This window comes from Pseudovirgaria hyperparasitica (genome assembly GCF_010093815.1).
Source record: "Pseudovirgaria hyperparasitica strain CBS 121739 unplaced genomic scaffold EJ05scaffold_13, whole genome shotgun sequence".
Taxonomy (NCBI): domain Eukaryota; kingdom Fungi; phylum Ascomycota; class Dothideomycetes; order Acrospermales; family Acrospermaceae; genus Pseudovirgaria; species Pseudovirgaria hyperparasitica.
In genome coordinates, this window is record NW_022985561.1 from 409,285 (window position 1) to 424,072 (window position 14,788).

General features: G+C 47.0%; 5 protein-coding genes across 5 annotated transcripts; 3 read left to right on the forward strand and 2 right to left on the reverse strand.

The window, feature by feature from the left end:
- The first annotated feature begins 277 nt into the window (after nucleotides 1–277).
- EJ05DRAFT_455355 (DNA/RNA polymerase) lies at nucleotides 278–4,854 on the forward strand. The gene has a single exon (XM_033742473.1). It carries the CDS (start codon nucleotides 432–434, stop codon nucleotides 4,620–4,622), a length of 4,191 nt encoding a protein of 1,396 aa, XP_033597879.1. The 5' UTR covers nucleotides 278–431; the 3' UTR covers nucleotides 4,623–4,854.
- A 2,639-nt stretch (nucleotides 4,855–7,493) lies between these two features.
- EJ05DRAFT_488198 (hydroxyindole O-methyltransferase) lies at nucleotides 7,494–8,849 on the forward strand (the record flags this gene model as incomplete). The annotated part of the gene is made up of 4 exons (XM_033745686.1): nucleotides 7,494–7,670; nucleotides 7,722–7,851; nucleotides 7,903–8,466; nucleotides 8,512–8,849. 4 exons carry the CDS (start codon nucleotides 7,494–7,496, stop codon nucleotides 8,847–8,849), a joined length of 1,209 nt encoding a protein of 402 aa, XP_033597880.1.
- A 351-nt stretch (nucleotides 8,850–9,200) lies between these two features.
- EJ05DRAFT_540168 (cytochrome P450) lies at nucleotides 9,201–10,980 on the forward strand (the record flags this gene model as incomplete). Its single annotated transcript, XM_033749579.1, has 6 exons — nucleotides 9,201–9,269; nucleotides 9,335–9,557; nucleotides 9,605–10,155; nucleotides 10,209–10,550; nucleotides 10,605–10,777; nucleotides 10,827–10,980. 6 exons carry the CDS (start codon nucleotides 9,201–9,203, stop codon nucleotides 10,978–10,980), a joined length of 1,512 nt encoding a protein of 503 aa, XP_033597881.1.
- A 78-nt stretch (nucleotides 10,981–11,058) lies between these two features.
- EJ05DRAFT_540169 (uncharacterized protein) lies at nucleotides 11,059–12,697 on the reverse strand. The gene is made up of 3 exons (XM_033749580.1): nucleotides 12,187–12,697; nucleotides 11,814–12,139; nucleotides 11,059–11,764 (listed from the first exon to the last, which is right to left on the reverse strand). Exons 1-3 carry the CDS (start codon nucleotides 12,342–12,344, stop codon nucleotides 11,091–11,093), a joined length of 1,158 nt encoding a protein of 385 aa, XP_033597882.1. The 5' UTR covers nucleotides 12,345–12,697; the 3' UTR covers nucleotides 11,059–11,090.
- Nucleotides 12,698–13,302: 605 nt separating this feature from the next.
- On the reverse strand, nucleotides 13,303–14,620 carry EJ05DRAFT_101111 (phosphotransferase enzyme family protein). The gene is made up of 3 exons (XM_033738936.1): nucleotides 14,464–14,620; nucleotides 13,832–14,378; nucleotides 13,303–13,784 (listed from the first exon to the last, which is right to left on the reverse strand). Exons 2-3 carry the CDS (start codon nucleotides 14,349–14,351, stop codon nucleotides 13,435–13,437), a joined length of 870 nt encoding a protein of 289 aa, XP_033597883.1. The 5' UTR covers nucleotides 14,352–14,378; nucleotides 14,464–14,620; the 3' UTR covers nucleotides 13,303–13,434.
- Nucleotides 14,621–14,788: the final 168 nt, after the last annotated feature.

Below are 14,788 nucleotides of genomic sequence, written 5' to 3' on the forward strand. Positions count from 1 at the left end.
CGAAGCACGATGTGCCCAAAATAGGCGGGTTCGGCATAGAACAATTGTTATCTACGAAGGTGAATGCTAAGGAATGGTATCCATGATAGCCCATGAGCTTTCAAAAGAGGTCAGCAGAGAGGCGATGCATGTTTGCTACTGGGGCCCATGGATGTGGCGGCCTGAGGCATCAAACCAGCCCCTGATTCTTGAGGTTTGCGGAAGGGCACGTGCACGATGTCGCGTGTAGTGGCGACCCAAGAAGCTCTCGAACTTTTTTTCGTCCGCAGCTTCGTTGGCATCGATAAACATCTAAGTCAACATCTCTTACTACCCACACTCCTTCATCTTCGCCTTCCTCAGCTGCTTTATCGTCGCCCTCAGCCTCTCCCTCTGTTTCTACAGTCGACGCGAGTGTCTAATAGCTAATTTTGCACATGCTGTAACTGGCCATGCTCGTTCGAGCGGCGCGAAAACAGCGGCGTCCAGCTCGAAAGCCGTGTCCGCTCAATACATCTAATGTTCTACCCCTATCGTTTTTGTATCCAGCCTTCTTGAGATGTAGTCATCAGTCAGCGACCGCCGCGACGTCATCTCCGACAGACACGAGGCGCACCAAATCAGGATTTTCTCTTCCGAACAAGTCTCATGTTCGCCCACTTGTAACAGCTTCTTCGTTCGCCAATCCACCGCCTTCTATATTTTCACAGCCTGCCGATATACTCTCGTGGAATAACAGCCAATTTGCTGCGTCGACGAATCGATGGGATCCTCAGTCACCTCTGGTGGTGTCATTACCTCCGCCATCAAGGAATCTCAATTACCGACAAGGCATTGGTGGAACCTCTCCCGAACTTCTTCAAAACCTATACGCAAGCATAAGAGTCGGAAGATTGGACCGAGCGGCAATTGTAGTGGGACGTATACGCGACTCCGCACCACAGGGCTCTTCAGAAGTGATACAGGCACACAATATCTATCTAGACGGCCTGTTCAAAGCTTTGTCGATTGATGATCCGCCTATCAATTATACTGATATAAGGAATTGGTATAAACGTCAAATTATCGATAAGCATGATCGGCCTAACGCCAAGACTCTCAATGTCATGATTCGAGCTACAATAGCAGCGGCCCCAGAATCTCACAGGAAAACGTTCGTGGACGAATATGTCAGCTACGCGCGGAATCACAACATGTACGCTGAAGTGATGGGGGCTGAGTACTCGATCGAAGAATGGCTGTGCCTGGAGACATGGTACCCTAATGAGTATGCGATTACTGCCGAAGAAGAAGCAGAGGCTATGCACGAGGTCGAAAAGCAAGACGTAGCGGAGGCCCGAGAAACACGGCAGAAAGGTCTCGGGTTGAGTACTCTCAAGAAAACGCTTTCCACACTGGACGGTAGCTATGGTGGCCCAACAGCGAACCTTACCCAAGAGCAGCTCTACGAACGGCAGGTTGAACTGGAAGAAACCACTGTGGAAATTGCCATGGACAGGTGGCGCAAGGAACAAGAAAAGCTTTCCAAATTAGGTGTCAAACAAGTGGGAGCAAACCGAAGCATTGATGCTTGGATGGCGCGATGGTTCACTAGTCTTACTGAAGTACTTACCACGGAGCTAAAAATGGTACGGACTGCTCTGGCGAATAAAGATGGCAACGACGCGGACCGACAGATTTACGGACCATATATGGAACTGTTCGCACCAGACAAACTCGCAGCAATCACGATTCTCTCGATCTTGGAGGCTTTCAGCACACCTAAACAACGCGATGGCCCATCAAAACGAATGCAACTTGTCTGGTTAACGATGAGAGTGACAAAGAACTTGCAACAGGAACATGCTGTCGCCGCAGCTAAGGAGAGATCACCCGTTGCCACTTCCAGATCACAAACAAACATCTCCGCACATCAACGGGCTAAATATGTTGCTCTAAATCTGCGGCACCAGAAGAACACTATACCCAATGCAACCCAGGAGGACAACCAAGACGACGTAGAATTCTCACTTGTTGTACGTGCGAAGCTTGGCGCAGTTCTCTTGGAAAAGCTTATATCCTCTGCGACGATCGACAATCAAGTGATAGATCCCGAGACTGGACAGAAGATATCTCGTACACAGCCAGCGTTCACGCACACGAGCACATATTCCCTTGGTAAGAAAACAGGGAAGATCGAAGCACATCATATCCTTCTGCAGAAGCTACGGTCAGAGCCAGTGCACGCCAGCTTCATCGGCTACCTACCCATGCTTACTGAGCCGAAGAAATGGTCTGGCCTTAAGAAGGGTGCATACCTGAAATATCCTGTCGAAATGATTCGCTTCAAAGCACGTGACGAGACTCAGATGACGTATGCTAATACCGCCGCCAAAAAAGGTGATCTTGCGATGGTATTCGCGGGATTGGATGTTCTCGGAAAGACACCATGGCGGATTAATAAGTCTGTGTTGACTGTAATGATTGACGCATGGAACTCTGGAGAAGCACTCGGAAGTCTGGCGCCGGAATCATCAGATATCGCGTATCCGCCTGAGCCAGGTCCCGGCGCAGATCTCCTCGCACGGCGAAAGTGGATGAGAGAAGTCCGACGTCTCGATGATCTCAAAGGAGGCTATCACTCGAATCGGTGCTTTCAAAATTTTCAGATCGAAATTGCGCGATCATTCCGCGAGCACACATTCTACTACCCGCATAACGTTGACTTTCGTGGCAGAGCATATCCGATTCCGCCTTTACTAAATCACATGGGTGCTGATCCTGCACGGGGGCTTCTAGTTTTCGGAAAGGGAAAAGAGCTTGGGGAAGTTGGCTTACGGTGGTTGAAAATTCATATGGCTAACCTGGCTGGATTCGACAAGGCAAGTCTCTCTGACAGAGAGCGTTTCGCCATGGATCATCTGGACGATATTTATGACTCGGCTGTATCTCCTCTGACCGGCAAACGATGGTGGTTGAAAGCAGAAGACCCCTGGCAATGTCTCGCTTGCTGCTTTGAAATAAAAAACGCCATGGACCTTTCAGATCCAACCAAGTATGTGTCATATCTTCCTGTGCACCAAGATGGTACCTGTAATGGTCTGCAGCATTATGCTGCTCTTGGTGGGGATGCGGCGGGTGCTGCGCAGGTCAATCTGCTGCCAGGCGATCGCCCGGCCGATGTGTACACAGGTGTAGCAGATTTGGTTAAGAAGGAAATTCGACGACGAGCTGATGAGGGCCACAAGTTTGCGAAACTTGCAGATGGCATGATCACCCGTAAAGTCGTCAAGCAAACAGTCATGACAAATGTTTATGGGGTTACGTTTTTCGGCGCCAAATTGCAGGTTCAAAAACAGCTTGAGGAATTGAATCCTAATGCAAGTGAAGAGGAACGGTCAAATATTCGGGGAATGGCCCTCGAGATTGCCAACGCCATCTTCGGGGCGCTTGGAACTTTGTTCACTGGCGCTCAAAATATTCAACATTGGCTCGCAGAATGTGCCTCCCGTATTACATCATCCTTGACACCGGAGCAGATGCACCAATTGGAAGCCGATATCAGTGGTGGCAAAGGTAAATCGAGATCGGCACAAGGATCTAACCTTCCTGCCAAAGTATGGAAAGACCAACTGCAGCAGTCGACCCTAGTCTGGACGACGCCTCTAAAGTTGCCTGTTGTCCAGCCCTATCGCGACTGCAAGACGAAAATCGTCTCGACGGCTCTGCAACAGCTTCGATTGCGCGACTCCGCGGCCTCAGATCCAGTCAACAGGCGCAAACAAGTCCAAGGTTTCCCACCAAATTTTGTTCATTCCTTGGACGCAACTCACATGCTTCTGTCAGCACTACGTTCTGATGAACTTGGACTGACATTCGCCGCCGTGCACGACTCTTTCTGGACACATGCAGCTGATATACCCACGATGAACACTGTGCTTCGTGACACATTCGTCAGAATGCATTCGGAGGACATCATAACACGTCTCGCAGAAGAGTTCCAGGCTCGATATGGGTCGCACATGCGCCTGGTTTCAATTCGAGCAGACTCCGATATCGCACGCAAGATCAAGGACTTCAGGTCAGAAGAAGCCCTGAAGTCGACTAAAAAAGGCAAAGGAGCAACCAAGCATGGCGCTAAAAAGGGGCCCAAGACTGGACTCCTTCATGCCACCACACAAGAGCTCCTTGCAGAACGGAAACGTTCAGCCCTATTGACATCTAAAGACCCAAACAAGCAGGCTGAGGGGCGGAAAATGATGACCCCGACAAGCATCTATGAAGAGTGCATTGCGGCAGGCATGGCTGTTCCCACGGCTCCTGCTGAAGCCATTGCATTAGGTGGCAACAAACGGCTTGATATGGATAATGAAGTCGGTCTGCTCTCTGACGAAGACGCAGCAACCCTCACCGTTAATAGAGATGGTGACGCTGCGCCTTGTAGTGAAGATCTCCACGATGATCCAGAAAGCGAAATTGCCGTCTCCGAAGAAGCAGACATCGACGATGAGACCCAACTTCCTCGCGACGCTGAAGAAGCAGCCAAAAGTCCAACTCGATTGTCCTTTGTCACCTTGTGGGCACCCATGAGCTTCCCTCCCGTACCGCAGAAAGGCGACTTCGACGTGGCGCGACTGAAGCAGAGCGAGTATTTCTTCTCGTAGATAATAATTTTCATGGACTGTATTTATGTAATGGCGTGGCATTAGAGTGTATCATATAGATAGATGCACATCTCAGGCATTGCGGACGGCGTTCGGAAAAGCTGTACAACGTGGTGGAAACATTTTATTGTACCATAGTCCTGGGAAACGGGATGTTGTATATGGAACGGAGTAAATACCTCTAGCATAACTTTCCAAGCTCACAAGCATGTCATCAGGGTCTTCTCCTGTCGACTTCTATTGAAAAAGGTCATGTTACACAGTGTCTATACTCGTATGTGCCCCCAACCACTCAAGCCCAGGCTCCTCCCAGCTCGCCACCCATTTCCTTCGCTTGCACCAACCTCTCATACGTATCCCCATACAACGCCTCTTTCCAGTTTGGCTCCTGTCAACCGTAAATATTCATTAAAATAGCCTTCCCCATCTGGTGTCAGATCATACCACTGCTGCATATCAACAGTACTGAAAGTACTCTACAATACTTTTGCTTCGGTACGCATGACACTAGCCCATGAATATATGTGGAGCAAGTGTGCAAGAGAGGTGCGCCAGGCGAGTTTTTGTTACCGCCTTCGTGGCGTTGACAGGTTTAAAACGGGAGGAATATGGAACGCAAAGAGCATATCGCCGGTATCGTCGATGAGGGAACGGAGAGTTGCACTGGCGTCGATGCTATCATTCACGGCCCAGTTGGACTTCCAGAGAAGACGCGATGCCGTGATGCCGTATGCATTCATGATATGCTCCTGGAGAAAGGCAGCCTGTTACGCGTATTAGAAATCCCAGTATGTGCTCCATGCAGGAATGACCTCGACTCCGGGAGCTGCCATCGCAGCAAGCATGGGCACCAAGCAGCACTGGGGGTTCGGACAGGGTCTCTTTAGGGAAGAAGAACGGCTGCATGATGCATATCGTGCATATTCCGGTAATATGGGTGAAATATTGCGGGTATGTGAAAAGATTGGAGTAAATCCCAGCGGCGCGGAATTCGGGGAAAGCGAAAGAATAACCTTACTGTATTCTTCGAACCCGAGAAACATTCACAAAGACTAAACCCAGACATGATGTTACGTTATATCCTTTTCCACAAACTCGTTTGCTACTTGATGAATGATGGAAACCTTTGCGCTCGCACGGCCACAGGACGTAGCCGGCATTCATATCGTCATCGCCGATGCAATCTGACTAAGACCAAAGATCGCAGCTCACATTGATAGCTGCATGCTCTCCGCTTAGATTTCAGCTTGCTTAGGATATAGTATCTTTTGAGATCATCTATGGCGCCATGGCCAGTATGAGCTGGCTAAAAAGAAGCTCAGGGGCTCGTCAACATAGACACCTGGACCATCACAACTACCAATTACGGATGGTGGGCAAGTGCACTCCCAAGGCAGCTAGAACTGTAGTGAGTTAAAGTCTAATGATCTTCCGAGCACTGGAACCTTTACTATTCGCCTGCAAATCTTTTAGTGCACTATTGTTATACCAAATGGTCATGGCTGATCTAGTGTTTCAGACCCGATGGATACAGCGTTATCTAAGTCCTATGCTTTCGTCTGACGCACAAATCCCTATCATACTTACGAACAAGATGATAGAATCCAACTCGCATGGCAATTAGCCATAAAAGAATAGGCGGTCTGCCGGAGGCCGTGGTCGTCGTATACGTCACCAGTCGCGACAAATGTTACCACATTGAACAGCGAAGAAATAGTAGTTCCGTACTGCATAGTCGACCATGCTCACCTGTCAAACCTTGCGCCCAGATATATTAGCAAATGCGCTTGAAGTAATTGCTCGCCCTTCATTATGTCTTTGTCACATTCTTCAACGACAACTCAGAAGCAATGCTGACCATATCAAAGAGCTAGTTTTGGAATTCAACTGGTCCTACGAGGTTATTAGACTCTTTTGAGGCCTTGCATGTGAGGTTCAAACGCCATAGGTCTCAGGGAATGTACGCAATGATCTAGGTGAATGGTACATCCTTCAGTTACAGAGTGTTTTCTATGCATAGCAGAGTCTATGTGAACATCCCAAAGACTATAGTAGCGCTTGACGTAATACGCCTCTAAGAAAAGTGTACGCAGAGTCTTTAACAATGTCATCAGCAGTTGGAACCGGTAGAAAACACTGCACAGTACCTCCGCTCAATGTTGACCTTGAGCAAAGCGTGCTTTGAGAGCAAGGACAAGACATTGACATTTGATGAATACATTAGCTCTGGGTTTAATAATCACTAGCAGTGAGCATATCGTCTACACCATCATCGCGTCAGGAAAACAGCACCTCTGTGATCACCCTTTCGTGTGAAACACTGGAGCAATTAAGATTTGTAGAATGTAGATAATTTCTGAGCTTGCACATCTTTGATCTGGAAGAACATTAGTCCCCAGCACTAGGAGAAATCTTGACTGCAGCAAATCAGTATAATAATTGTGTGCATGAGCTTGGATAGTAACTTTGTTCCGGCAGGAGACCAGCCTACCCTGCTCGGATCATCAGCTCTCGGTCTTTCTCCAACTATCACTCGATGTAAGAGCACAGTAGAGGTCACAATGCTACCTATGATCATCTAAGCTATGTTTCGTGGTTGCCAAATCGCGTATGGTCGTAGGCTTCGCTATTGTGACCTCGGTGTAACGTCCGGCTAGGATAGATTCCGACTCGCCCACCAAGCTCCTCCCACATACCAGAATTTAGCTCAGGCCATCCCTAGGACCGCAACATAGTAATGATAGGTCGAGGAGAGAATGACGATGGACGTAGATTTGATATGTAATTAGGCTTTGTCCCCGAGAACTGAATTTAAAGGACCTCAAGACAACCGCGAAAATGATCGTAGCTCAGGCCAGCACAATAGATACCATGGATTTTCAGCAACCGCAACGTCTCGCAAACGACCTAACTGCGAGTATCAAGTTGATGTCAAGCTCAAGGCATAGCGACGCAGAAGTTCTGCGCAAGAGCATTTTGGCAACTGCAAAATCGCTAGTTCAGTCACTGGAGAAGCCGGAAGAAGTTGCGATGTGGTGGGTGAAGACGGTAAATATTTCTTCGGGTGTGATTCCTGGTTTCCTTGACAAATCATTGTAGGCACATTGCGAAAGAGCAGCCTTGAGGATTGCCGTAGATCTGCGTATCTTTCATATTCTGTGCGACGCAAATGGGCCGGTAACCTCTCGGCAGCTTGCTGAGAAGACAAATGCGGAAGAGTTACTGATAGGTAAGCATATTAGACGAAGAAAGTACAGTGAGAGTGACTGTGATACTATAGTTCGGTTAATGCGACTTCTCTGCAGCTTTGACTTTGCGAAAGAAGCATGCGAGAAGGTATACCTCGCAACAAAATACAGCAAGGCGATGACTGAGCCAGGTATCGAAGGGGGCATGAAAGCGATTAGCGACTCCGAGTCAGTGAGCCATCTATCAAGCTACTTGAAGGAGAAGGGCTACAAATGTCCGACAAATATCAAGGACACAACCTTTCAATGGGCATACAAGACGAAGTCTACTTGGTTTGAAAGTCTTCACGAATGCCCAGAAAGCATGTCAGCCTTCAACGACTTCATGGGAGTGATACGATCTACAAGGAAGTTTTGGGCCGATTGGTACGATGTGCAAAGCAGACTCATAGACGGATTTAAGGATGGTGCTTTCCTGGTTGACATTGGCGGTGGTAAAGGCCATGATACCATGAAGTTGTTAGAAAGGTTCCCACATATCGAAGGGTCATTGGTCTTACAGGACTTGCCTGGCACAATCGAACATCTTCCAGCTGACTTTCCAGAGAGAATCACGCCGATGAGCCATGACTTCTTTGCTGAGCAGCCTATAAAAGGTAGGTTTACTCATCTGTAAATTAGGTTGCTGAATACTGACACAGAACAAGGAGCAAGGGTGTACTTCGTGCACCTCATATTTCACGACTGGCCAGATCATGACTGCCGGAAGATCTTAAAGAGAATAAAGGAAGCCATGAAACCAGGCTATTCGAAACTGGTAATCAATGAAGCTATACTTCCTGCCGTCGGATGCGCGTCTTGGTTTGCCGCAGCCGACTTCACAATGATGACCAACTTTGGAGCAAAGGAGCGAACCGCATCTGACTGGAGAACCCTTGTCGAATCAGTGGGACTGACTGTGTTGGATGTTCAGGAATGTCCATTCGATGACGACCTTGAAGGTATCATTGAGGTGGTGCTGGAAAATGAGACTTCTTAGGCACGTTTTGACGGTCCAAATAGCACAACGTAATCAGCCTATCAACCCAGCCTGATCCCAACACAAGAATAGCTCGCAGTATCTACCAGTGAAATGATAGTTTTATATTCGTGATTATCTCTGTTCTAGGTCTAGCTTGCGCCAATGACGTCAATCAAAATATCACCTTGCCCTTCGCGCGATGAAGCCCGATTAGGCATGGTCTATTCGAATGTCAACACGCGAGAATCGAGAATATCTGAGAAGTTTGTTGGAACATCTGGACAGCTTAAGATACTAGCATGATATAAAGGGTACGTACGTCGCAACGACAGAAAATGTCACACTTTCTAACTGCTGCTCCTCGCCAACATGTTACTCGATATACAGGCACTACAGTCTATGTCCGTTTTGACAGTCCTTACAGGGATTCTTATTCTAGTATGCTCCTTCCGACCTGTAACAACACTTCCATTTTCACACAAATAAGCTTACATTATACTTAGTACTTTCTTCTCTCGTCCGCACAGCGAATCTACAATATATACTTCCATCCACTTTCTAAGTTTCCTGGACCATGGTATCGATCTGCATTCCATTTCCCATACCACTACGAGCAAATCAAAGGTCATGCACCGCACAACTACATAAAACTTCATGAGAAACATGGACCGGTTGTTCGTATCGGACCTGATCAACTATCCTTCACTTGTTCGCAAGCATACAAAGGTATGCATAGACAGTCTTTCACCGACCTGTACTAAGTGGAATGTCAGATATATACGGTTTCCACTCACATCGTCGCCAAGTTCCCAAAGACTTCAAGCGCTTCCCAAACGTCCCTATTGACTGGCCTCTGTTTGGCTCAGACGATGGTGAACACAGCCGTCTTCGCCGCCTCGTCGCGCACGCCTTTTCGGAGACCGCACTTCGGGAGCAGGAGCCTCTCATTCAGTCTCATATTCATGGTCTTGTTCAGAAGATCCGTTCCGTTATCGACGTAGACCCAGAGACTCATTTCGATATGAGTAAATACTTTGATCTTCTGTCATTTGACATTATTACAGATCTCACGTATGGTGAAAGCTTTGACGGCGTGCGAACCGGAGAGACCAATCAATTACTGAAGGATCTGTATCAAGGTAGCAAACTCAATCCAATCTTACTAACAAGCTGGGACTATGCACCACTGATGTGGCTCCTGAAATTTTTGTTCAGTCTTCCCAAAGCAAAAGAGCTGCAGGAGGGGGAAGAAAAAGGTCAAAAAGATAGAATGAATAGGAGGAGAGCGAAGGGTACTGATGCGAAGAAAGACTTCATGTCTTATGTAAGATGATGGTAGATTTCACTGGACGCAGCACAACTAACAAATCATGATAGATCCTTGTCGATGAAGGCAAAGACAACGATAGCCTAACTGAGAACGAGATTCTTGGTTTGGCACGGCTATTCGTGGGTGCTGGAGGAGAAGAGCCCGCGAGTATGATGTCGACTATACTCTATTACCTTCTCACAAATCCCAGTGCCCATGACAGAGCTCGGAAGGAGATTCGAGATGCATTTGTGTCGATTGAAGAGATTAACAATGTCAAACTCGCGCAATTACCCTATCTTGGCGCAGTCATCTCTGAGACATTTAGAATCCACCACTCAGGGGCCCAGCGTTTTTCGCGACGGACTACTCGCACAGAAATGATTGGTGGCTATGAAGTGCCTCCAAATGTAAGACATGGTCCTTTGGCTATCATTGACGCGTTCTAACAATTATGATGATAGACTTCAGTCGATGTAAATCACCATGTGATCGGCCGCGTGTCTGCTAACTACGCTGAACCTACTTTCTTCGCCCCTGAGCGCTGGCTCTCGGAGACACTAGATCAATTTAAATTCGATGATAAGGCAGCTTTGCAACCATTCGCCACTGGCCCAAGAGCATGCTTGGGAAAAAAGTATGTCCCAACCCTCAGATAAGACCATCAAAGCTGATATGAGTATTAGTGTTGCATACCTCGAGATACGTACAACACTAGCGTATCTTTTATGGACGTTCGATATGGAACTCATTGGCGACAGCAAAGATTGGATCCAAGGACAGAAGATGAAATTGATCTGGCATCGGCCGCCAATGAACGTCGGTTTCAAGGTTCGATGAGTGTATTCGAGGATAGAAGGATCCCATACATACCAACAAGGAAGAATATTAGAGTCATAATCATTACAGAAATGCTTTGGTCTATATTATAATACAACAACTTACAAGGCCTACACGATCTCACTGCCAACCAGCTTCTTCCCCCTGAGGTCCTGCACATAATCCTTTTGATGATCCGAGAAATACTTGTGCATGGCTGGCGCCCAAGCCTCCATAATATTATCCGCCCAGACTTCTTTTGTCAACTCTTTATGCAGCCAATGATGTCGTAAAAAGGTTCCCGTACACCCAGTTTCCGTAGCTTCCGGGTATCCATTCGCCTCAATACAAGGCAACACTTGAACATCCTCCTCGTACTCGTATCGGAGGTAGTTAGACCAAGCATCTTGTTCTCTGTTATGTTTCCATTTCCACTTTTCGCAGCCCTCATAACGAGTTTCTTCTGGACACTCAGCCCAATTCTTGAAAATTTCGTATGTCTTAGCAATGTTTTGCACGATCATGAAACCATTGTTGTGTCCAGGGTTGCCTTTGTCGTCTTTATCACGATCGAGGTTCGGCTCTGAGGACATAGAGATCGGGGTCTGTTTTCTGATGTTCCAGTAGTTCATTAGCCATTCCATGGGCAGCTCAGGGTATCGCAAAATAGCGTCACTGTCGAGGAATACTACGATGTCGTGCTCTTTGAGCGCGTGTTGGGTCATGAGGACCTTGCCCCACGCGGGGTGTCGGTCTTCGTACACAGGCGAGCGGATGTTTAGGTAGTCATAGCCATGTATTATCGCTGTGACATGGTTAGTGAAGATGTCTGTATAGGGTAATGCGAGGCGCACAATACATATAATGGCTCACCATTCCGGCGGACAAGTGGTGCACCTTCTTCCAGTCCCACTCAACGGAGCTAAACAGTTCACCTTCTTCATCGAGTGGTCTTGTGTCGATATCGAGAATGACCAGACGCTTCCCTAGGGGAGTCTTGAATCGAGGGCGCCCGGGTATTCTATGCACCTTACCATCTTCATCGGTGAATAATGAAGCCGTCATATCAATCTTCCGCGTCCCGTATAGTTGGCGAATCATTTCGTCGAATGGAATGACCGGAAAAGAGGATTCATTCTGATGAGACTCTCCATCAAGATCATGGTGTGCATTAATGTTCCTGGACGAGGTTAGTGAGTTGGAACATGATGATAAAATGACCTGTACATTTGCAAAGAGTGCCGGTATGGTATCATCAATGAAGCTGATACAAAGAAAGCTACGATAATGCAGAATAGGATGGCGATAGACCTGTGACTCTTTCTCCCCACCATGCTTGGGAGAAACTTGAGTTCCACGCATTGCTTCGTTTGTAACCACGTCATCTCGGTAACAGACTGCACAAGTTATACCTCTGGGGCATTATTATGATTCAATACTCGATCGAATCACAAGAGACGCTGTGTTGCAATATTCGAGTAGAGTTGCGGAAGAAGCATGTCGCTTAATTGCTACTAGAACAAGATGCATATATACAACGCAAGGAGATCACCTTCGAGGAGGTCATGTCCGAAACGTGAAGGGAGTCAGTGAAGCTTGACACGTTGCGGCTACTGGTCTGGTGAGAGGCGACCGTGGTAGGGGATGTTAAGGACCAGACAGACTGCCTTGCGTTTAGCAGGCAAGACCTTGTAGGCAAGCTTCGTCAGGATGATGTTCCCCGGGAGAGCATGTCAACCCGAAGCGATGGTTGGAGAAACAGGGACACGTCCGGTTCCTGGACGCATAGCCTGATTCCGGCGCCGGACCGTGCGTGCAGGCATGGCGGCGGGCTGCGATACAAAAGGCCTAGCGTGCTCCGAAGACCTTTTCACGACCACTTTTCATCTCTCGTTTCAACAACTACAAAGTTTCACGTTTTTCGGAGCTGAGTGTTCCATTGCATACTTGCTAAGCCAGTATTATGCCGTAGAACTAGGTGCTATCGACCTGACAATCCCTGCGCTCATCTTTAGCTAGGAGCGAATACATGTTACCTCGTTCTCATTACTAAAATGCTCGACCCTGAATTAGAAGTCAGTACCTGCTGATCTCTATAAGACGTCGTTTGTAGAATATTGATTCGTTGATTGGAGTTATATATGTTAGAGAGATAGAGAGATATAGAGGCTAGAAGTAGGCTATATAACAGACCTACCTCTAGTCCTCTTTATACCCTTTAGTTGCAGCTTCTAACACTCCGTAATACTATCTATATGGAGTAACAATAGTATATAACATATGAAAGTTAAATAAAAGGCGTAGTCCATTTTGTTAATATTCTATCAAGGGCACTAGAAACACCTTCATTATAATATATATTAGATTATCTAAAGTGAGAGGATATTTAACCATTAGTGTCCTGTTTATAAGAGCTCTTAACCTAAGTAGCAATAAGTTATATGAGCTATTACAACTTGGAAGCTTTACTATTAGCTACCATAATACACTCATCAATCGATCATACATCAACTGCTCACCATAATACGGTGTGAGAACGCCTAGTAGATATGATGCCCAGTCATTAGTGAAATGTTCGATATAAAACGCTTTGGCGAATTCCCAATAATCTGGGTACCACCCTGACATCTGCCAGTCAATGATTGCTGCCACACGACCGTTCTTGGCGATAATATTATCAGGTCTGAGGTCGCCATGAGTGAAGACAATTCCATGCTTGTATGCATTAACCATGCCACGGATGTAGGGACCGATCTGGCCTTTTGATTTGGTGATAAAGGTGTCAACAATCGTTTTATTGAAGTCTTGTTCGCTTTTAAACGGACCTAGATTCCTATTCAGTCACATTGCTAATATGCGTATAAAGACTGACCTCTGATGGTTGTAGACCACTCTAACATAATATCAGTGACTGGTCCCTCATGTACAGATCCGATGTAATTCGGTGCCGGGAGAGAACGAAGCTCTGTCATGTGCTTCTTTAGGTCTGTTGAGATCATTTGCTTCTCAGCGGAGGTGTATTTTGCCCATGACTTTCCTAGGTCCTCGCCTTCGATAAACTCCATAAAGAGATACGTATCATAGACACTTCCGAAGTCGTCAACGTCTCGGTCCAGAGGCCCGTATGCATATGCTGCAAACAGTTTCGGGATGGGTATTGATGTTTTTTCAGCCACATACAGCATGTTCTTGGCTTCGATGAGAGACACATGGGTACCGTATTTCACTAAAATTGATGGAGACATTTTTGCGAGCTGTGTGCCCGTTCCTGTAGCCAATCTCTCCGGATTTGATGCCCAAAGTTGTTCTGGGCTAATGATTTCTTGTCCCGGGGCTAGATACAGCACATTTATTTGTGGACTGGAGGGCATTGAATTGTACAGTTCGGGCATTGCAGCTGCTTGAAGTGCAGCGATAGGCTAGTAACATGCGTGAGTAATTGAATGCTTCTTTCTAGAGAACCCGCCTACTGTCATCTTATATTCAAATAAGACTGTCTTTTACCTTTCAAGACAAGGGAGTCTGAGCAAAGCAACGTTCGTATGTTGGTAATGTAGAGTCTAGAAAAGACCTAGGGATGTGAACTGCGCTGCGCTGTGTGTGGGGTAAACCTTGCGGCACGGTTCAGCTTTGTTCCCTGTCTGAACACAAGATAATGACGATGAAGAAAAATTCAACGAAAAAGTGAAAATAAGAACGACAAGGATAGAGAAGACTAAGATAAAGAAGACAAGAATAAAAAAACCTAGGACGAGGAAGACGAGATCCGACTAGGGCAACAGTATCTCGTTGGCGCACTGCGTTGATACTTGATAGACACCTGGCTCGA